Source organism: Uloborus diversus, chromosome 8, assembly GCF_026930045.1.
Source record: "Uloborus diversus isolate 005 chromosome 8, Udiv.v.3.1, whole genome shotgun sequence".
Classification (NCBI taxonomy): domain Eukaryota; kingdom Metazoa; phylum Arthropoda; class Arachnida; order Araneae; family Uloboridae; genus Uloborus; species Uloborus diversus.
The window spans coordinates 126,284,107-126,306,393 of record NC_072738.1 but is presented as its reverse complement, the minus strand read 5'-3'; the positions used below and the strand labels follow the sequence as shown (position 1 = coordinate 126,306,393).

Genomic DNA, 22,287 nt, shown 5'->3' with positions numbered 1-22,287 from the left:
GTGAATACTGCTTGATTTCAACCAAGTTGCAGTCTTAGTAAAAGAGTTTGGATACCTTTGCTAATTTTATCTCCCACTTTAAAGAGGAATTCAAAAACATGAGCAGCTTCAGGGGCGTGCACAAAGGGCTGAAGGGGGGGACATCAGTTAGCCCGGGCCCGAGGCTGAAGGCGGCTCAATATTTTTAAAATGATGGGTGAAATACAAGGGTAAACAATATAAAGGGGGTCCCGTAAAAGTTATTAGTAACGGGCCCCAAAATTTCTGTGCAAGCCCCTGAGCAGCTTAACTTACTGCACTGTCATGAGAGTCATCCTGTGTTTCATACAAACTTCTGTCACCCCTTTTAAAGTCGTGCCGAATACATAAATAATGTCAGATTTTTAATTGCTTTCTTCTTTGGAGTGCACCTTTTGTAACTTTTAGGTTTTGAGTGTATTACAGAAATGCTCCAACATTGCATTCAGGCTACTCAGCGGGTTTTAGAATATGTTATAACCTTTCTCTATGTTTTAAGCGTAATTTACTGGATTTTGAATTTTAGTGATGGATTTCAAAATGCTTATAAGTTTTACGCATTTTCTCAATTGATGAATGAATGAAAATTGAAACTTCGAATGAGAATACCAATTCATTCTCGGAAAAATATACTCTATTGTTATCGTGTCCTGAAATGGTAAATCCATTGTTGTTCATATGAGACACAGTTTTACTTGCACGCCTTGCAGATATACAAGGAAGAACATTCAAACTTCAGATGATGCTTGTGAAAATAATCGTTTTATGGGCGGCAAAAGCTGGAAAACACTAGAATGGAAAAAAAATTGCGGGATTGGGAATCCCGCGGGATTGCGAGCGAAATCTCGCAGGACCAATCCCGCTAAAAATCCTGCAAGATCCCGCGGGATTCGGGATCGAGATAGGAAATCCTAGTCTCCAAAGATAACCTAAAAATACGTTTTAAAAACTTCAATTTCGAAAAATTTCCGGAAGTAGCTATTGACTCCTTAACGTCAATATCTTCTTTCGGAAATTTTTCGAAATTGAAGTTTTTAACATCACCAATGGTTGTTTAAAAGTAACTTCAGTGTTGAAAAACTTTCGGAAGAACACCACAAAACCCCCTTTTCTACAACATATCCAAATATTGACAAAACTTGAGATTTTTCACTTCAATTTCAAATATTCTGCTGTAGATTCTAGCCACTCTCACAGTATCTATGGCAGCAGTTGAAAAGACAATTTTTTCGGCACCTATCGAGTGAGTACCAATTTAAGGAGCAATACTGCCGTGGGCAGGTAAACGGCAGTATCTGCAGAAATGAGTTTTCGAGATGTTCGATATTTTGGATTCAATGTTAACAACAGGAAAGTGTTGGAATTAGACGCGCTTTTTTTTTTTTTTTTTTTTTGCACTTTTTTTGCACTTTTTTTCAGCGGAAACCAAATAAGCAAGCTTGTGGTGTAGAAGTTAGTGGAATAACAAGCATAAGCAAATTTGTGGAATAAAAGTGCAGAAACTGTAAACATTCTTAAGGATTCTACAAATCAAAGAAATTAATAAACGCTGCACTAAACATACAGGCGCACGGTTTCCTGTGATTTTTTTACAGAGGAAATAATATCAGGATACGAAATTACGGATAAAAGTGAAGAAACTGTTAATATTCTTAGTTTTAATACCTTTGATCATCCTTTTCTTCTTATACTTCCCGAATTGGACATACATAGTTTAGTTATGCAGTAAAATTATTCAAAAACTGTAAATTGAGGATTTATGTCAGTTCCGTCGACAACACGTGGTCTGTCATCTATGTCAGAAAATTGAAGTACAAAAATCTAACAACTTAATTAAAATGAACTTCCGATTACGTGCGTTAATTAGCTTTGTAACACCCAAACTTGTGTCTGAAATATTGATAGCTATTCGAGCAATTTTAACGTTGTTATTTGTTTAAATTGTATCTATAGAATTTAAATTAGAGCTTGCTAGGCCAGGCATGTTCTAAAAAAATGGAAACGCAAATGCGCGGCAATTCATTTAAACCGTGGTCATTAGTTGTCTCGTTAAAAAACGTCGCAGAATGGGAGAAGAAAAGCGAGGTGACAACTTGTGCGACACCAGCACGCAGAATTAACGACCAAATAATTGACACTATTTTAACGACAAGTGACAGCTGCGGGATGAAGCGGGTGTGGCGGACTTTTAGACACTTTTTTTTCAACAGCAAGCAAGAGGAGAAATTAATTACAAGCGGGTGCTACCGCCAGGGACGCAGAGGTCTCAGAACTCTGTCAGGCGCAGATGTAACTCCTATACAGAGGATATAAAAAATTGAGAAATAAAAAGGTCTCGGTCGTTTGATTCATACGAATACAGGACGCGGCTAATTCGCCATGTAGTTAGTTTCTATCCAATTAGTGATTGGCTGATTTATCGTAAAAGCTTGGAAGACATCCACGAGTGTCCTTGGAAAATGCAGAATACGGGTTTCGCTATTGGTTGCTCTGCTGCACGGTGGGCGTTTCCGGTGTTGTCTCATCGTACAAGGACAGATTTGTCGATGATAACAGATCAAAGTAGTCAGCATAGGTAAAAATCTCAAAGATTTCTTTTCGTATGCAATTTTATTTGAGCAACAGCACATCACAACAGCGCCCACTTCCCCTAAGAGCAAGGGCGCACCCCCTAAATATCGTGAAGACTCCCCCCTCTCCGAAAAAGAGAAAAATACCCCTCAAACCCCCCCTCCTAAAAATTCCAATGGCGCAGTCTGCGCCACGACTCCCCTAGGTGGGCACCTCCTGCATCATGAAGATGTTTTTCACTCATAACTCTTAATCGAGGGGGTTGATTTGGAAACTTAATGATATTGTGCATGTATCTTGCTGTTTGTTCCCCATAAAATGCATTGGAGTACATACGCTTAAGTTGCCCTTCCCCCTGGAAAACTTTGAAATGACAGGACCGCTTTTATTTGCAAAACCAGAATATTATTACCAGGGCGCTCCGATGGACGCCCCTGGTCATAATATTCTGGTCACATAATGACCATAATCTGGTCATAATATTCTGATGGAAGGTGGAGGACACTGTGACCTTCCAAAAATTTCCTTACTCGGCAAATTTAGAGACATAATTGCAATATTGTAATTTTTAAATGCCCGAATGCCAATTTTCATTAGATGTACCTATGTGTGCATACCCATATTTTATCATTTGGCAAAATTTGGAATTCCATTCGGCAAATTAAGGATTTCCGTACTCCCAAAAATTTTAATTTGTTGCTCCTCTAATTAAGACTGCCACTGGGCTGAGGAAATGCGACGTGTGATTATATTGCATATCGTCACCCAAAGCAACAGTATATCTTACTGTTATTTCTAGGTTTTGATGCCTTACTGTTGCTCTGAGGTGACGTTACGCCCCCAGTACAAGATGTATGATACAAGCGGTTGATGAACAGGGGGGGGGGGGGTGAATGGCAGATTGGTTATGCGTTCAGTAAGAACTGTTAAATTGCAAATGAATGCCTAAGTCGGTAGTTAACGCGATTTGGATAAAGTTTCCAAAAAGAAAAAAAGAACTAGTTTAGTTGGATATTCACGTCCATGAAATTTATCAAATCAGTCAATTAAAAAAATATAGACAGTTAACAGCATGTATGGTGTCCATGGACAATCAAAAATGTTTTTATCGTGTAAGTTCAGTTGATTCATATTGTTTCACGAGAAGCGATAGCGGAAGTAAGCAAAAGGGTTGCTGTTTCATCACCAACATTTGTCACAATCACATTTTTCCAAGTTGAGTAGAAGGCTCTTTGTATGATAGGAAGGATAGTAGGCTGCTTTTTACTGCCTTTTACAAAATAAAGAAAGAATTAAAATCACAAAAACATTTTCACTCTATTTTCGGCCTAAATTTCTATTTTACTCACTTAAAAAGAATGTTGACTAGTTTTTTTCGGTTAGGCAGAGCGCAGTTAACAGCATCAGTAAACTTAGCAGTTCCGTGGTAAAGCTCAGGTCTATAGAAGGCGATACAGAACTTAGATAAAAAATTTCTTTCGCATATCGCAATTCAAAGAAACACTTCCCACATTGATGGCAGAAAATTCGCGATACATGCTAACTTTTTCGATATTCATTCTTCTCCTTTATCTCGGTTGCGAAGATTTTTAAAAAATCGATTAAGTGATTTTCGATATGCAGCAGTTTAATAGAAGAACTGAAATTTGCCCGCTTTTTCAGAGCTTCGTACTTGAAATATTGATGCAAAATAAATTGCAGTGTACAGTATTGCTCCATACATAAATAACTCTATAAATATGTTCATAGAGGTCATCATGGACGCCGTGGCATCGCAATGAGTTCATAGAAACAAATGCTAATTCAAAAATGACAAATTTCGACGCAAAGAAGATGGTCATGACCGTAAATTGAATTTTGTGAGTGGCACCGTGCTAAATTAGCATAGGACGATCAATTCCCATACACCACACTAAAGATGTAAAATTTCCGAAAATTTTGAATTGGTGGGGAAAAAAAAACGGTTTTTTTTTTCTGTTTCTTTTTTTTTTCCTCTCTAGAAAAATTGGAAAATTTGATTTTTTAATGAATAAAAATAGGGTTTCTTAATTTTTCTTGTAATATATAAAGGATTTCTTAATTATTATTAAAAATTATTATTGAAGGTTTACGCATTAAAAAACATATGCAAACCAATCATCTTCTTTTTCTACTTGACAGAAATACACATGAAACTTACCTTTATTAGAAAAACAAATAGCCTTTTTGTTTTATAACCAAGAGCTTTCATGGTCAAACACGAGAGATAAGTCAAATCGTTGGTTCAACCAATAATATTGGGCATGGTGTGTCTATTCATAACAATTAGGTTTTCTATTTTAGATTGCCTTTGAAACCTGAAATAATATCAGCAATCATTGACATTCAAACACGATTGATATTGTTTGAAAGAAAAATAAGTATGATTTCCCCCTCCCATGCAATGTAACTTTACTGTCGGAAAATGAAAGCTTTTGAGTTTTGATTTTTTCCAAACCAAGTTAAGTTCAAATCAAAACTAAATTGGTTTTTCTTTATCTTTCCAACAGAAACCCCAAACCAAAACTGCGTAATGGTTTCTAAAGCTGAACAAAAACTCACGCTGGAGTTTTAGTTAATTATATGGCCGTGGTAAACACAGTAGTAAACGTAGTCATACCTGCGCTTTTGAAAAAAAAAAAAAAAAAGAGTTATTGTAACCGAATTGTACTCTGTTTCGCATTTTGCTTAATAAATGAAATGTGTTTTAGGGTCATTTTATCGGGAACTATTTAGAAAAATTCTGAAAAAAAAAAAAAGACATTTGAATCAAATACATGGAAGAGCCAAAACGCACTATCTCAGTTTGAGTTCAACTGCAGATTCCACTTCTGTTTTTAGCATGGTTGAGTATGCAGAATTTTTTTAAAGTGGTGTTTAATTTACTGCTATGTGAAGTTATAATAATTGAATTCTGTATTTTTTCAAAACTTTTTATTTAAGTTTAAGTTTTGTTCTGTGTTATGTAAAAAATTGTTGGGTTTTGTTCAATGGACTGTAAAAGTTAATAATAAAATAGATAATATGGTCTCCCCTCCCCTCCCCCCCCCCCCAAAAAAAAAAACGAAAGTCGATTTTTCAAGTCGCATACCCTCTTATATTTTCCCTTTTAGATCCAAAAAAAGTAAAAAAAGTTTCATACAATTTGAACAATGGCAACCCGTGCCGACATGCGCTTGAAAGTGTGAACCAACACTGTGTACTAGACCGAATCGAAAAAATATTTTTTTCGAAGTTTGAAACTTCATGTTTATAAAACGTTGCCTCTAGCCACACATGTACCACAAAAATATTTATCCAAATCAAAAAATATTTAGGTGTCGAGCAGGCTTAAAGTTTTCTTTAAAAAAATTTAATTTAATTTCTCTATATATTTTTCAAAATGTAAGGTAAATTTTAAGAAGTTGTCAAGATAAAATATATAAACAATAAAGTCGATAATGGCAATTTTTGCTCTCTTGCGATATCTAAGTCTCTCACCTGGTACTCAAAATATGGGTCTTTTCAATTTTCAGTTAAATTTTTCATTTTAAATATTTTTTTTATTATTCATTTGCAAATGTTGATTTGAAAATTTGTTTGCTAATAATTTTTGAATTTGATATTTTATTTTTTAAATGTATGTGCAATTTCTTAAAAGGTAAATCGAAAAAAAGCAATTTTTCGAAGAAAATTATAAATTTTAGATCTCCTGATAGACACCCAAATATTTTTTAATTTGGATAAATATTTTTGTGGTACACGTGGCCATGTGAGACTATAGAGCAACGGTTTTTTTTCCCCCCCAATGAAAATTCGAACTTCCAAAAAAAAATCTTATTCGGCCTAGTACACAGGGTTGATTGTGCACTTTCTGGCGCAAGTCGGCACGGGCAACCGCTGTTTAAATTACATGAAACTTTTTTTTACAGTTGTTTTGATCTAAAAGGGAAATTAAAAGAGGATGTGCGACTTGAAAAACCGACTTTAATTTTTTAGGACACTCTAATAAATAAAAAAATAAATATATATTGATATTATTGAGATACTTTTGTGGAAAACAATTAATTTTTTGGGCAAAAAGTGTTAAATGTTTTTTGATCTATAAGTTTTATTATCAAACAACAACTTGCATTATCAAAGTCAGACACTATTTTAGCATACAAGGAGGGGGTGGGGGGAGAAGGAAATAGCATCAGAATTTAAGTATGAGATCTACAAATTTTATCACTTTTTGCTGAAAATTTCAGTTAAAACTTCCTGAAAAGTTGGAAAATTTCAATTTTTCCGATTCCGAAATAACCCCCTTCGGGGGTAAAACGTTTTTTTTTTCCCGTGTTTTTCCGAAATTTTCTGGGTTATTTTCGGACCGCTTTCATCTCTACACCACACCCACTTAAGGTCTCCGGATTTGACCCTTTTTCGGTTAGGGCAAATCGAAGCCAGTGCTAACGGCACAAAACTTGCCACAGTCAATGAGTTGAGAGCAACCATTGAGAGGAAATGTGACCAAATATCAATCGATGTGATTTGAAACGTTTTAGATTTCATTGGTCAGCGTAATCAGTTCCTCCCTATATACATTTTTTATATATGTAGTGGCTCTAGCTTGAACCACAATGGCCAGATATTTGAATACTTTCGTTAAACGGCTTTTTTTCATTTTTTACATTGGTTCACACTATTTTTAAATTTAGAACATTTTTGTACCAAAATAATTGTTTGCGTTATAATCATTGAAAAAGAGTACAGCCTCTCCCCCCCCCCCAAAGATTTTATTGTGACCACCCAAAACTTTCCTTTATTCGGCAAATTTTGTCTGACGCTTCGGCAAAATTATCGTCATCCGACGAAATTTGGAATCCCATTTGGCAAATAGAGAATCCCCACCCCCCACTCCGAAAATTTAAGTAAGGCCCTGAAAGGGCACACATTTTTTGGGACAGTTTGTACTTTAATTCATTTTCCTTTTAGTGTAGATTTTCCAAACTGTCATTTGAAAAAATTCGACTTTCAAAAACGAAAGCCACTTTAATAAGTGATAGGCAAAGTAGACGAAGGAATAAAATAACGAGCCCCAAAAAAGGATATTACTTTCAAGCAATAATAGCCTCACTAACCTCATTGTTAATGAGACAATGGCGGAAGGAGAGAGTAAGAATCACAAGTCGTCTGACACGACAAAACGCACGGCCGAGGCCAGACAAAACAAACACTTTAACAAACCACAGATATTTTAGCATCCCATTTAAGGCTCAAGTTTCAACCTCCCACACAGCGAGGTCGACATCAGGAATATCGACCCATTCACGACACTTAAATTAGAAACACAACTTCAGGGCGAGAGAAAGACGTGGCTTTCTCTTGAGAGAGAGAGAATCAATCGCGGCCACAAAACCGAATCTAAAAATATCCTTCTCCTGACGATCGCTCCCCCTCCAAAAATTCTTTGAATAATAAAACCGCGCGCGCGAGTGAAAGGGAAAACAAATCGGAATCCTGGGTAATTAAAAGCGCGCGCGAGCATTGTCGGTCAAGCCGCGTTTGGCGGTCTTTGATTCAGAACCGCCGGGGCGGAACCAATTAACGCAATTAGCCGCACTTGACGCGAAATGAATGGGTTTTCTGGGAGGGAAGGGGTTGAGGAGACGTCACGGCCAGAGTGAAGCCGGAAAATCAAATCCATAATCTATTGTGAGCACCTGAAACAGCTGTGATGGGAGCTGTCAGGGAGTCTACACTATCCAACTTTCTCTTTTTGTGGCGTATATAGTTGTATTGTTGTGTAAAGTAGTGGATGTTGTATCTTCCATCTTCCTTTGTATAACATCCATTAAAATAAACTTACCACTCGCTCAAAGTGAACACAAACGCATCTGGAGTTCGGTAGCATCCTCAATCCTTTTTTGAGCAATCACGATTGCTTATTGCTTTCATTTGACTATTTTTGGCGTTCCAATCATTTTATTTTCCCGCCGCCACCCTCCGCACCATCACCGTCGACCGGGTCCTCACGATGCTGCTCCTATAGCGAAAGCCGTCTCCAGGTTGCATCCATATCCTACACACACGCGCATACATACACAACTGCACGCACACACACATACACAACTACACGCACACACACATACACAACTACACACACAAACACATATGCCTACACACACATACACATACCCCCCCCCCACACACATTCATACACACAACTACCCACACATTTATACCATCACACAGACGCAAACACACATGCCTACACACACATACACCTACACACAAACACACATACCAACCACACATAAACACATACGCCTACATACACACACTCGTGATTGCGAAAAACATAATTTGAATTCAAGATGTCCAAATTCATTTTTTTTTTTTTTTTTTTTTTTTTGCGCAGAAGAGGTACGAGGTTCGATTAAAAAGTAAAGTTCCCATCAGTTTTACAAATATACAGCACTGTCTATTCTCATTGAAATTTACACCGTTGGAAACAAAAATATTTTTCTATTTTTATTCGTGATGGCATAATCGAGTTCTCATAATCAAATCACTCGATTATTCAAGATCACTCGAGAACTCGATTATCACGAGCTCTCGATTTTCAGATCTCGAGTTCTCGATTATTGTATTTCTAGTTCTCGATTAGCACATCTCGAGATCTCGATTTGAAACACCTCGAGATCTCGATTAAAAACATCCCGAGGTGTCTATTGCTCGAGTGTTCTATTCAAAAGATCTAAAAAAGTCGATCGCTCGCGTTCTCGATTCAAACGATCTCGAGAAGTCAATCGCTCGAGTTCTCGATTTCAAAAGATCTCGATTATCAATCAATTATCAGTACTCGATTCTCGAGATCTCGATTCTGCCCATCACTTTTATACATAATCGCCATCTTTTTCTGTGCATTATTGTCGACGGTGCCCTAACATCTAAGACGAGTGTGACAGAATTGCACTGCCAACCCGTTGAAAAAAAGCGTTTCACCCCTTTTTTAAGTTCGTCGTCGCTCCGGAAACGTTGGCCATGAAAGTGTTTCTTAAACTTAGGAAACAAGAGGCAATCACTTGACTCGAGCTCCGGACTGCAATCAAGAACGGAGTCATGTCCCACTCTGGCGGTGGAATTCTCAATACAGAAGTTAAGACACCGTCGACAGCAATGCACAGAAAGAGATGGCGATTATGTATAAAAATAGAGAAACGTTTTTTTTCCTTCCAACGATGTAAATTTCAATGAGAATAGACAGAGTTGTATATTTGTAAAATTGATGGAAACCTTACTCTTGGATCGACTCTCGTATTTTTGCGCGTATTGCATTTGAAAGGATTTATTATGAATCATAAAATCGCATAATGGTAAGTAAAGTGACACAACTCACAAAAAAAAAAAAAAAAAAAAAGAAAAAAGAAAAGCATTGGGGGAAAAAAAAACAGATTTTACGCAATAGTAGTTTCAAGTGATTTGGTTTCAAACATTACAATACGAGCAAAAATGTAAAATGCGATGTTTACAGGTTAGTTTTTGTTGCATAAATTAATAATGCATACTTCAAGCTCGAAAAATTTAATGATTTGTCACAGTGGCATACCCAGAAATTAATTTCCAGTTTTGAATTATCACTTGAAAAAAAAACTAAAGCACACGCAATATTTGTCACAAATCGACTATAGTAAAATTATTAGCATTGCGAATCTTTTTGATTTTTAGTGCAGCCAGAATGTTTTTCGGAGGGGAGCCCCCTCCCCTTTAGTTAATAACAAGCCAGAAATTTTTACTGAGTGGCTTTTAGTCATAGTCATAACAGTCCTTAAAAGAGTTCTAAAGAACTAAACCTTCCCTTTGGATACTGAACGCCATTGGTAAAAGTTTAATTCGATGCAAGTGAAGTATTTCTGTTTATTATACTACAAATGAAGACAAACTTTTTTTTATGTATTGTTGAGTCTCGACTTACGCGAGGGATGCGTTCCGAGACTCCTCGCACAAGTCGAAATTCCGCGTTGTGGAAAAGGGTATGTAATACGAATTTTTTATTAACATACCCCCAATTGTTTTAGACATTTTTAAATACCCCTCAAACTGTTTTAGACCATTCCTCAACCATATAATGTAACCGTTTTTTAAACAAAGAGCTAAATTTTCTGCTTTATACAACATAAAATACTGTTACGATGCACAAAATCAATAGGGGAGAGAGACATAAATTAAAACGGTACGGTACGTACAGTATGGAAAAATAATAAAGCGCTGCACAATAACAGTTGTACCGTAGATACAATAGTTAAATTAGACTTATGAAAAATGTGGAGTGGTTTTCTCCCCACTCTTAAATACACACTAACCAAGCGATATTTAGACTAGTTTGGTGTAGGAACTTGCGCAGTCAGTGATGCTAAAAGGATGAAAGTACATTCACGGAACCATTATTTTCCAAATATTTTCGTGTTGCGAGCAAGGAATTCACGTTAGTTTAAAAATTCGTTACTAGTGAAAAACTCGCGTTATAGCCATTTCGCGTAAGTTGAATCGCGTTGTAGCAGCAGTCGACTGTAATAAAACAAACATGCTTCTTTGGTGATTACTGTTTAGCGCCAAAAGGTCAAGACTTTTTCTACATAAAAAAGTTACTAATTTGCTATAAAAAACATGCATATGGTGCAAATTTTCCAATTTTGTGGACCTACAAATTTACAAGGCGAAGATGAAGTCCTCATACAAGCACTTATATTGTTATTGCACTTGCTTACATACGGAATGACCAACGTAACACTCGCTATATCGCGAAAAACAATTCTATTACACAACTTAAAAAAAAGAAGCCAAAATCCTCTGTAACACAAAACAAGAACACAAAATCTAATGCATTAGCTGCTATCACGATATGTACCAATGTCACTGAACTGTATCCATGTTACTCCGAACATTTAGCTGCGACTTACTAATGGCAGCGAAAGTAAAAAGTGCAGCAGACGATTTGAAATAACTGACAAATAGGAAAATGGGCTGCTCTCTTTAAAACTCTCTTTTTTTTTTTCTTTCTAATCAAATAAAAACACTTAAGCGGCAACTCAAATATGAAATGGACGCAAAATGGATTCCAAAACCAGCCGCAGCGGCACGCACATCTGCCTCGTTTATGGGGATGCTGTTTTATTTTTCCATTGTTCGGAGGTTGCTTTTTAATCCCTCCTAAATTGAGACGGATTAAGATGGACAGGTGGTAGGGTAAAAGACCCAGTAACTCTTCCCAGTTTTTTATAAAATAATGGATGGCAAATGCGGTAGGGAGGACGTAATTTCAAATATGTAAGATATGCTGCTGACCACTAAGACCGCGAGAATTTTTTTCCGGTGGAGAGACGGGGAGGGGGGGGGGGTCTTTGACCATAACCAGAGACAAACGAAATCTGTAAAATCTTAGGAACCAGGAAAAGATTTTAGTGCGTCATACAATTTATTTCTCTGAGGTTATAGGAAAATGTCTAACGCGATTTCTGAAGACTCTTGTCCTCATAGACATTAAGATCCTAGGATTCACATGGGGGGGGGGGGGGTACCCTCAAAATACTCTTTTGTTACAATCCTGGTGCAGATTCTCAGTTTAAGGGAGCTCAAGGAAAGGAAATATTTATTACCAAGTATCTCTTAAGTCTTATCACCAATTTAAGCGCTACTTGAGTTAATATTTTTTCTAAAGCGAACCTTTCTGCATTTGTTTTCATTTAAAAAATAAAATTTTTTTTGGTAGATTTTCCCAATATATCTTTCTGTTTAATTATTAATCCCTTTTAAATTGTATATTTCGAAAAACATTTTAAGCGGGGGAAGGGGTAGCTCAGATATTTTCCCCCATGGTTTAGCAGTATATTTTGCGTATGGAAACAGATTTCAGTACAGATTAGAGTTATTAAAATTTGATATTTTTATTAACTTATTCATTAAGGGCTGGAGAAGAAATGTTTTTACATACATTTTTGCAAAGAAAAAAGTACTAAAAGCAAGGGAAAATCTAATTTCTACGGGAAGAGGGGCTTGAGCCCCCCCCCCCCCATATGGGAGCCTATGTCGTTAAAGCACTTTCCAACCATCCGTCTCCAGCAACGCCTTAAAAGAGAATGTTCACAAAACAATGGCTCAAATGTTAAAAAAAAATCATTGAGAATTTTAATAAGGTTCCGGTAACGACGGTAATTAGCCCTTCTCTTTTTTTCTCGACGTCACATACAGCTAGATAAAGTATCTGTAATAAACTTAATGCGCTGCAGAAATTTAATCTATGTTTGTTAAATTTAAAACACGTACACCAACTATTACGAAGTAATTGAATACAAACAACTTGGTAATTTAAACTACTTAAATTATTGATAGTTACTCATCTGAACGGTTACTTATCTGAATTATTAATGGTTACTTAACCTGACAAAGCAGAATCACATAAATCGGGACAATATCTAAATACAACCCCGCAAGTCGTTGGCACGAATCACACGATACGTGCCGCTCTCTGGTGCTCGATTTAGCACATGCGGAGAATGCCCAAGCTAAGACTACTTCATCATTTTCGAATAATTAATATCACGAACAACCTATCCAAAGGTACTCGGTTAAGTTTTATTCTAATTTTAAACATCCTTCTGTTTTCAGAAAACATTTCTTTCTTTCAAACACTAGTGAAAAGAAGAATTTGTGATTAGGATTTGTTCTAGAAAATAAGATAAATCAGGACACTTTAAAATCTTTGATGAACAAAATATTATTGATAATATCTTTAAAGACAAATGATGCATGAATAATTGATAAGCACGATTTCTTGCGAATGAGCCGATTTCCAACGGAACCAGTTGCATCGAAGTATGCACAGGTAGTGCAGATGCAAGGCGGGTACTATAATGGTTAGGACGACTTTTCATAAAGGGTCATTTCTTCATTCTTACCGTTCGAAGAACATTCTGTCGAATATTTTTAGTTCCACATTCCACTTAGAGAACCGAATTCGCGCTGCCGCGATGCTACCTCACAACAAGGGAGGAATGGTGTTAAGGTGCCGAACGCCGCTACAATACTGATGTTCTATGAACACAATTTCTATTTACATAAAATTTCCTTTAATTCATTTTTTTTTATTTCATTTTTGTTGCAACGTTTAGCATTCATCGATCTTTATCATCATTTAAAATTTGCTTTACAACAGTAACCAAGAGCTGAGAAAGAGAGTACCATCTTAGTTTACAGATAGAAATGAACGAAATTTTTTCATAAAATTGTCAAGTTAGCCTAAGAAAGTGAACCATATATACGTGCAGCCTGCAATAATAGAAAAATAGTTTAGGGACTACAAAATGCACGAGTGCATCCCAATCCCCAATAAGCAGGAACAGAGAAAAGTGTTGAAATAAAAAAAATCCTTAATTCTAGAAAAAGGAGCTCCAGCTCAGTTTCAAAATCGGAGCTGAAACCCTTGCAGTCTTCCCTCTTCCACGATGTCAACAGCAGGAACTCTACCTCACCTCTCACCTCTACTCAGCAAGCTTTGGGACCACGCCATCCCCCGCCACAACCTGCGGTTGCAGAACACTCATAATTATATTACTAACAATACATATTGGTCAGCGCCGCCTGGAACAAAACATCTCAGATTACCAATTAGTATCTCGGCAAACCAACGCCTTTTCGTATCTAGGCAGTTGGAGAAAAGGTCTTCCTACTTCATGTTAATGCAGTCATCATGGCCATGATAATTTGGCTTTTTCACCCCGTTTAAAATACAAAAACTTACCAGTATTGATTGAAATTAAGCAAGTGTAATGCAGTGGAATATCGTAAAGCATAACGTAACAAAAAGTAGAGTAGTGACTCACCCAGAACCCTAGTCTGGAAGCGAGGGATTTGGTTTCGCAAAGCATGCCTCGGCAACGAGGCTGATCGATTTGAGTTGTTGAAAATCTGGGCATCTTTCAACTTGAACATCAAATTTTCTTGGAGATGCCCTGAAAATATAAAGAGCAATTGAAGTAATGTTAATAAATAAGTAAATTACTAAAATAAAAAATAAAATGAGTTGAGTTACGGTAGCATATAATAAAACACCTCAAAAATTTCTGAATAATTGAAATATTTTCAGGATGCAAGAGCACGGCACGCAATTTTCGGTGTGGCACATGGTTCAATGTTGACATGTTTCCAAAACATATGTTTACAGCGAAAATTGCGGTGGACGAAGATTGATTGGAAAAAATACAGAAAATGGGATCCAAAAGAAAAACCAGAATCCAGAAATATAAGAAATATAGGATCGCTCTGAGGTCTGAAATAGTAAAAAAAAGGAGGAAAACTTTACGAAACAAACATAGAAAGCTGGAATTCCGGCAAAATCCGGGCAAATCTCATTTTTGTAGGGTGCTTAAGGGCATAAAGCAGGTGCAGGCAGTCAAAGTTGATTTTCTGCAGAAATTTGTACAATGTCTGCAAATATTTCTTTAAGGGGGTCCGGGACACATTTTGAAAATATTTTTATTATGTACTTTAGAGTTTTGAAATCTTTTGAACTGATTCATCATTTATTTAATAAGCAAAATCATAACATAAATATGAAAAAAATTATTTTTTTATTTAAATTTAATTAGTTTTTTCCAAAAAAATGGGGTTGCTTTAAATTGCTATAACTCAAAATATTGTTGGTCAATTTTCAATTTTTTTTCAAGAAAGTATGCACAAATATCTAGGCTTTAATTTTTATTTGGCGATTTTAAAAATATTGATTCGATAAAAAATAAAAAATATTTGAAGAAAAATTTCAAAAATTTCGAAGATACTTTTTTTAAAAAAATCATAATTTTTTCAGTAAACATTTTTTTCAAATTCGCCGAATAAAAATTAAAGTAAATTGCTTGAAAAAGATATGCTCCAAGTTTCATTACTTTATCTCTATCGGTTCCTGACTTATAAGAGTTTGAATGCAAGAAATCGGGAAAAATTGCATCATGGAGAAAAACGCGTTTAAAGTTTTAAAGTTATGTACACATTCGTTAGATGCCTGCAACAAAAATAACTATAACTTTCGTTCTATTTAAGGTAGAAACAAGATTCAAACGTCCTCTTAAGCAGAAAAAAACGGAGCAATTTTTCAAATTATAAAAAAAAATTGCAAAATTTGAGGATTTTTGTGTCCCCGGACCCCCTTAAGTTCAAAGTAAATTTGAAGTTCCTACAAATGACGCATCAAATTCAAAAATTTGTGCGAGCTTTCCGCCGAATTAGCGTATTTTTGGATTTTCTTGTAACATGAAGAAATCTGTAGAAATTGTGCAGAATTTCTGCAAAATTATATCTTTAGTTGGAAGATATTTGTAGAAAATCTGCAATTTTTCTGCAGAAATCCTACAGAAATTTGTCGGAGTTTTCCTCTCACATTTGAACAGAATTGTTCTGCAGCTCAGCCATCTATTCTGCGACGTACGTAGCAAATTTAGTTGTATTCTGCTATGGGATTTACGCGTAAAAATAAGATATGGGGACTATAGGGCACCTGCACTTCTTTTGGTAGAAATTAAGCCCTGCTGTCAAACCACTGTGCAGACAGAAGAAACGAACTAAAATGCTAAGCGAAGCCATTGTTTCAAAGGGTTGTTTTCTAAATTTTGAGGAGTGCATAAGAAGTAAATGTTGGGGTTTCATACATGATCCACCACTCACATTACAAAAAAATCCTCTCATCAGTTAAGGGTTACCTGTTAATTTATATGAATGGAAAAGTTTAGGAATTTTGACTTCGTAAAATTTTTCAGCTTTGTTATCGTTTCGGAAGAAATAATTCTACAGAAAACAGCTTAATTTTCTTTCTTTCTTTTTTTTTTTTGAAATTCTTCTTGCAATTTGAAGTTTGAAATCCTGTAATTCGTACCATGCCTGAAATCAAGTCCGAGTCATATGGGCGCAAGGTATTGGTTTTAACCATTAGACAACAAAAACATAACTTTAACATTTATCATTTGTTAAAAACTTTAATCATAGTTAGCATGAAACAGGTGTGAATGCAACAGGATCACAAAGTACTCAACTTCTATATACTGGTTATTATAAACAGCACTTTTGGCACCAAAATCGTAAAAAAAACAGCTGCATTCGAGGAGATTGATTTTAATGTAGCACAATTAGTGCTGCAGTTGTATGTGTGTGGAAGGAGGGGGGGGGGGGCGTTCTCCGAAATATTTAGTCTTTTCATTGTAAAATTATTGCAAGTGTTAGTATGAAATAAATTAGCTTCAATCCCCTTTGTTTTGAAGAGTCCCCCCAAACCCCAAGGTGAGCTCCCCCTAATATTTCTCCCAACTACAGCAATGTCTACGCGTCAGTGGTTTTAAAAATGATCATATATTTATCAAATGATATATAATAGGGTCGTTTCAAAAATTTTAAAAGTATTTTTTCTGAAAAAGCATGCTCAAAAACATAGGATCTGACAATTTTTTAAATAATTTGTTTAAGTTTAATATTTTTAAAAAATTACTTAAATAGGTGCTCTTTTATTGTTTACGCTTCTGTCCGATGACATCACAAATGATGAACTGTCATTCAATATTGCCATTCACGGAGCAAAATATTTAATTCGCATCTTTACTCTCGTGTATTGGCAACGATATGGTTGATAGCAAGCGTAGAGCGCAATTTTAATTCGCTTCTTGATTATCATAACGTGGAAACGTTATAGAAACATGCGCCAAAGAGCATCATTTGTGACGTCATCAAGACCACGTTTTGTTTGAAAAATCGACATTTAAAAAAATAATTAAAAAATAACTGTTGGGAAAATGAAAGTATTTTCTGGGTCCATGTTATTGTTTTTGCTTATTCTATCAATTTCAGTGACAAAAAGTACTACTTTTGACTGAAGGAAACAACCCTATTGTACTTTCACGAATCAAATTTACTAAGGTTTTAAGGTTACGTTTACTTCCAGTCACTTTTCGGTAAAGATAAATGACGTTCAGTAAATAAAACATGATTTGAGAAGACGAACGTAAAAATGTGATTAACAGATATAAAAAGAAAAAAAGGGGGATGACATACCATTTTGAGTAGGATTGAGCTCTTTCATGTTTTCTGTATCGTTATCTTCTGATTCGATATCTGATAAAAGAAGTTTTTGTTCCTCTAGTTCTAAGATATCATGCTCTGGAAAGACAAACAAATATCACATAGAAAAAAAAAAGACAAGAATCTACATTTTAATAAAGATAATAGGTAAGATAAAAATTAAAAAATAAATAAATAAGGTAGACTTGTTAATGAAACATCAACCTCAGTGAATGGCCAGTTAATTTTTCTTTTCTTTTTTAAATAAAGATTTTAAAAGGGTTTTCTTCGATGAACGACTGTCAGTTGTTTCTCTTTCATACTTCTATTCCAATAAGAGCACGACCAAAAAATGCTCTGTTTGTCCACTGGTTGGGGGTGTTCATTCACTGAGTGTACCAGAAGCAACTTTTTTTTTTTTAACTTTAATCCCTCCATTAAGTTCGACGCGGAACCGTAAATGTTCTTCCAATTTTTAAAAAATAATTACATTACATATAAGGCAGTGAGAAGCAAAGGGATGTAAGCGGACATTTTCAAGTTTTGAGTAAAACGAATTTAAAGACAAAAAAAAAAAAAAAATTAATTTGAATTTTTGGCATCTTGAATTCAAATTATGTTTTTCGCAATCACGAGCGTGTGTGTTTGTGTAGGCGCATGTGTGTGGGTGCGTAAGTGTATGTATGCATGTGTGTGAGTGAGTGTTGTGTACGTGCGTGTGCGTGTAGGTGTTCGTGTGTGTGTCTGTGTAGGCGTTCGTGTGTGTGTGTAGGCGTTCGTGTGTGTGTGTGTGTAGGCGTTCGTGTGTGTGTGTGTGTGTGTGTAGGCGTTCGTGTGTGTGGGACATGGACGCCACCGCCCAGCAAAAGTGGATTTCGGGGGACAGTGCTCAGGAGCAGCCGCGCCGCCGCCGGTGGACGGTGGTGCTGCAGCCCTGGTCCAAGCTGAAAAAGGAACCACAACGCCAAAGACAGTCAAATGAAAGCAATAAGCAATCGTGATTGCTCAATAATGTCCTAGGTAAGACTTTCATTGAAAAGTTTCCTAAATCATGTTGTATAACAGCACCTACCAGGGCTACTAGTACTATCTCTTGCCCCAAGACAGAGGAGGGGTTCACCTACCATTTGTACTGGTTATTTCCAAATTTATAATTTTGCCACTTACATCCCTTTGCTTCTCACTGCCTCACGTATATCAATTTAAAAAAATTTACTGTCATATGTCGAATACTACATTTTTTTCGGAATTTTTGAAAGTAAAATTTTGCTAGTGTTCATTCACAGGTCCGCCTGTACAAAGTATCTGAATCAAATGATCCTGGGGCCGTGTTTTCGTGTGTTCGAAGTGAAACTAACAGGTCAAATCAATGAGCAATACGTGAAAAAGAAAAATAGCACATTAGATAAAAGCTCTACATTTTTTGCAAATACTCGGCATGTAGTAAAGCGTTTTCACTAATCGCTTTTCATACATGTAAACACGTTCAGTTGCTATCAATAAAGGAACTATCAATGAACTGTCATTTTCAAATTATGTAGAATTAGATGCGTTGCCCGGTCTACTTTGAAAATAAAAATTCTGTCAAGTGACGTATATTCAACAATCAGGCTAAGATAAAAGAAAAAAAAAAAACTATCATGCAAAATTTCCCCTCCATGACGACAGATATTAAAATACATTTAAGATATTAAAATAAAATGAGAAAAACGAATTTAAGAAGCGTAACCATGGAAACACAAAATAAAATAAGTTTATGAATTGAAAATGAGAAAGATGGAAATAAACAATGGATTTAAAAAGCGTTACCGTGGAAACGCAAAATAAAATGGTTAAAATCTTGAATAGAGAACAGATTTTTGAGCTTCATTCAATTCGCTTGTAACTTTTTTTCCAATGGAGATAGAGGGTTCAACTTTCGACCAAGGGTCCAGTTAGATCTGGAGTAAAAAAAAGCAGCTCTTTCCAATGGTGTCAAAAAGAAAACTGTAGGACAATTCTTTCACTTTTTATTGATGTATTTAATGAAGAAAGTAGTGCCTAAATTTCAACTAAGCCTAAAAAAATTCGAGCAAAAAACGCAAATAACTCCCGCCGTAATAAAGTTGGAGCATTGGAACGAATTGCGTACAACGCGGAAAATTCTACCCTTTCTAACGAAGTGTAATATTAGTATATGTGCAAGTATTTTTTCACCCCATATTCGATAATTTATGTGAAAATTCGCCGTAAATTGGAATAAAAAAATTACTCTTCGAATTTTTTTCAAACTGGTCTGCAAACCTTTTCGGTGCTGGAAAAAAAAAAAAAAAAAATGCTGTGAAAATTTCAGCAAAATCGGCCGGGTAGTTCTCGAGTTTTGCGTGTTCAAACAAGCAGGCGCTTTTTGGAGACTTCATTCGGCTTATTAGAAGAAAAGTTGATTCAACTAATTTGCCTCATGTGAAGACAACGAAAAACGCCAGCCAACTATAGCTGACAGGCAACTTATTCGATAAGTTGATTACACTAACCGCGTCGTATGTAGGAGGCCGATGACCATCAATAATTGGTTGAAGAAGAAAGAGACAATCTCTTAAAAATAATCGTATAGTTAAGAAAAATATCTTATAAACATTGTGATTTTCAGAAAATATTCAATATCACATAACTAAACATTTTCGACTGCAAAATCCATTGAAAAAACATTCCTTTCTCTGATGATGTTCACCAATTATCTATGCATATCTTGAACAGAAAAATCAACGTAAGTTTTTCGCAGTATTTTTTGAAAAACACTCGACACTGAAAGAATGTCATTCTCAACTGCCTAAAAGTCTTTTTATTTTCCTGCTGAGAAGCGATGTCAAGAAACACATATAAAAAAAATTCCTCACACATTTTCGAGGAAAAAAAACTACATAATGAACTCCAACTATTTGATTTGACATCTTTCGAACTCTTTAAAACATTTTTTTTTTCTAATCGACACTGATTTTTAATATGTGAGTACAAAAATATTTTTTTTTCCTTTATTAATTAATTAATTTCAGAAAACATGAAGCAATTTTTATTTGTCAGTTTTCATTTACCGCAGCCACTTACCAACGTCGGTATGGTTTTGTTTAATATCTGTGGTGATGACTAAAGGCTGAACTTTTTCTTTTGGCTCAACAGCAGATTTGTAAGGTTCAAAACCGTTTTCTTGCTTCCGGCAGCTAAAATGGAGAAATGAAAATTAAAAAATGACACTGAACAACGATGAAATTACAATAAAGCATCTTTTTACTTCCTTTTACAACGAGCTGATGTGTGCATCACATGACTTCCTTTTACTCCAATTCAAAGTCATTTTCTCATTATTGGCAGTTTTAATATGATTCAAAAGTTTACTCTAAAAAAAAAAACGCCAAAGTTGTCGCCAAGTTGGCAACAAAATTTGGCGACCAAAAGACTGGCGATATATCGCCAAGTGTTCGCCATATTATAACACCGCTTGAGTTCACATCGAAATTAACAATGATTTTCCCCCAAAAAGGGGCAAAAGACCCCCTTTGGAGCATCCGAATGCAACCAAAAAGGGAGGTGCACAACTAGATCCACCTAGGAGTCTAAGTACCAAATTTCAACTTTCTAGGACATTCCGTTCTTGAGTTATGCGACATACATACACACATACCGACGTACATACAGACGTCACGAGAAAACTAGTTGTAATTAACTCGGGGATCTTCAAAATGGATATTTCGAGTGTCTTACGTTCCTAGGCATGTATCCACGTGTGGTCGGGTTGAAAAATAAGCTCAACATTCATTCGGGGGTGAGCAAAATGGAAATTAATGCCGATTTTTGAGTGAAAGTTTTTTTGCGAATACAATACTTTCTTTTTTGTAAAAGGAAGTAAAAAATAAATTTTCACTCAAAAATCGATCTTAATTTCCATTTTACTCACCCCCGAATAAATATTGAATTTTTTGCGACTCGACCAGACGTGGATAAGTGCCGAAGAACGTATAGACACGTGAAATATCAATTTTGTCGATTCCCGAGCTAATTACAACGAGTTTTCTCGTGACGTCTGTATGTACGTATGTATGTGTGTATGTATGTCGCATAACTCAAGAACGATAAATCCTAGAAAGTTGAAATTTGGTACGTAGTCTCCTAGTGGGGTCTAGTTGTGCACCTCCCCTTTTGGTGTCATTCGGGTGTTCCTAAAGGGGTCTTTTGCCCCTTTATGGGGGGGGGGGAATCGTTAATTTTGATGTAATCTCAAGTGAAGTTATAATTTGGTGGACACTTGGTGATATATCACCAGTCTTTTGATCGCCAAGTTTTGTCGCCAACTTACCTACAAATTTGGCGATTTTTTTTTTTTTTTTTTTCCTCCAATTTGTTATAATTTGGCCACTGTTGGTGATATTTAGAGAATAAACAATTGAATCACATTAAAATTGCCAATAATGGGGAAATGACATTAAATTGGAGTAAAGGGAAGTCATGTGATGCACACATCAGCTCTTTTTTTCTTCTTATTGTAAAGAAGGGGGGGGGGGGGGGAATGAAGAAAATCAACGTTAAAAGCACAAATTATACAAAAAATTGCAGACACGTGTTTCGGGGTTGCAAGGGAATCTAGTCTTGTAG

The 22,287-nt window shown here is 35.8% G+C and overlaps 1 protein-coding gene across 1 annotated transcript in view; it reads right to left on the bottom strand.

Moving 5' to 3' along the window:
* Positions 1 to 14,105: 14,105 nt before the first annotated feature.
* The window catches only part of LOC129228586 (A-kinase anchor protein 13-like), a gene marked incomplete at its 5' end in the record, with an annotated part of 173,203 nt that continues 165,021 nt past the window's right edge, over positions 14,106 to 22,287 (bottom strand). The window contains 4 exon segments of the mRNA XM_054863269.1: positions 14,106 to 14,147; positions 14,455 to 14,576; positions 17,656 to 17,760; positions 20,746 to 20,858. Coding sequence (XP_054719244.1) covers positions 14,106 to 14,147; positions 14,455 to 14,576; positions 17,656 to 17,760; positions 20,746 to 20,858 — 382 coding nt within the window.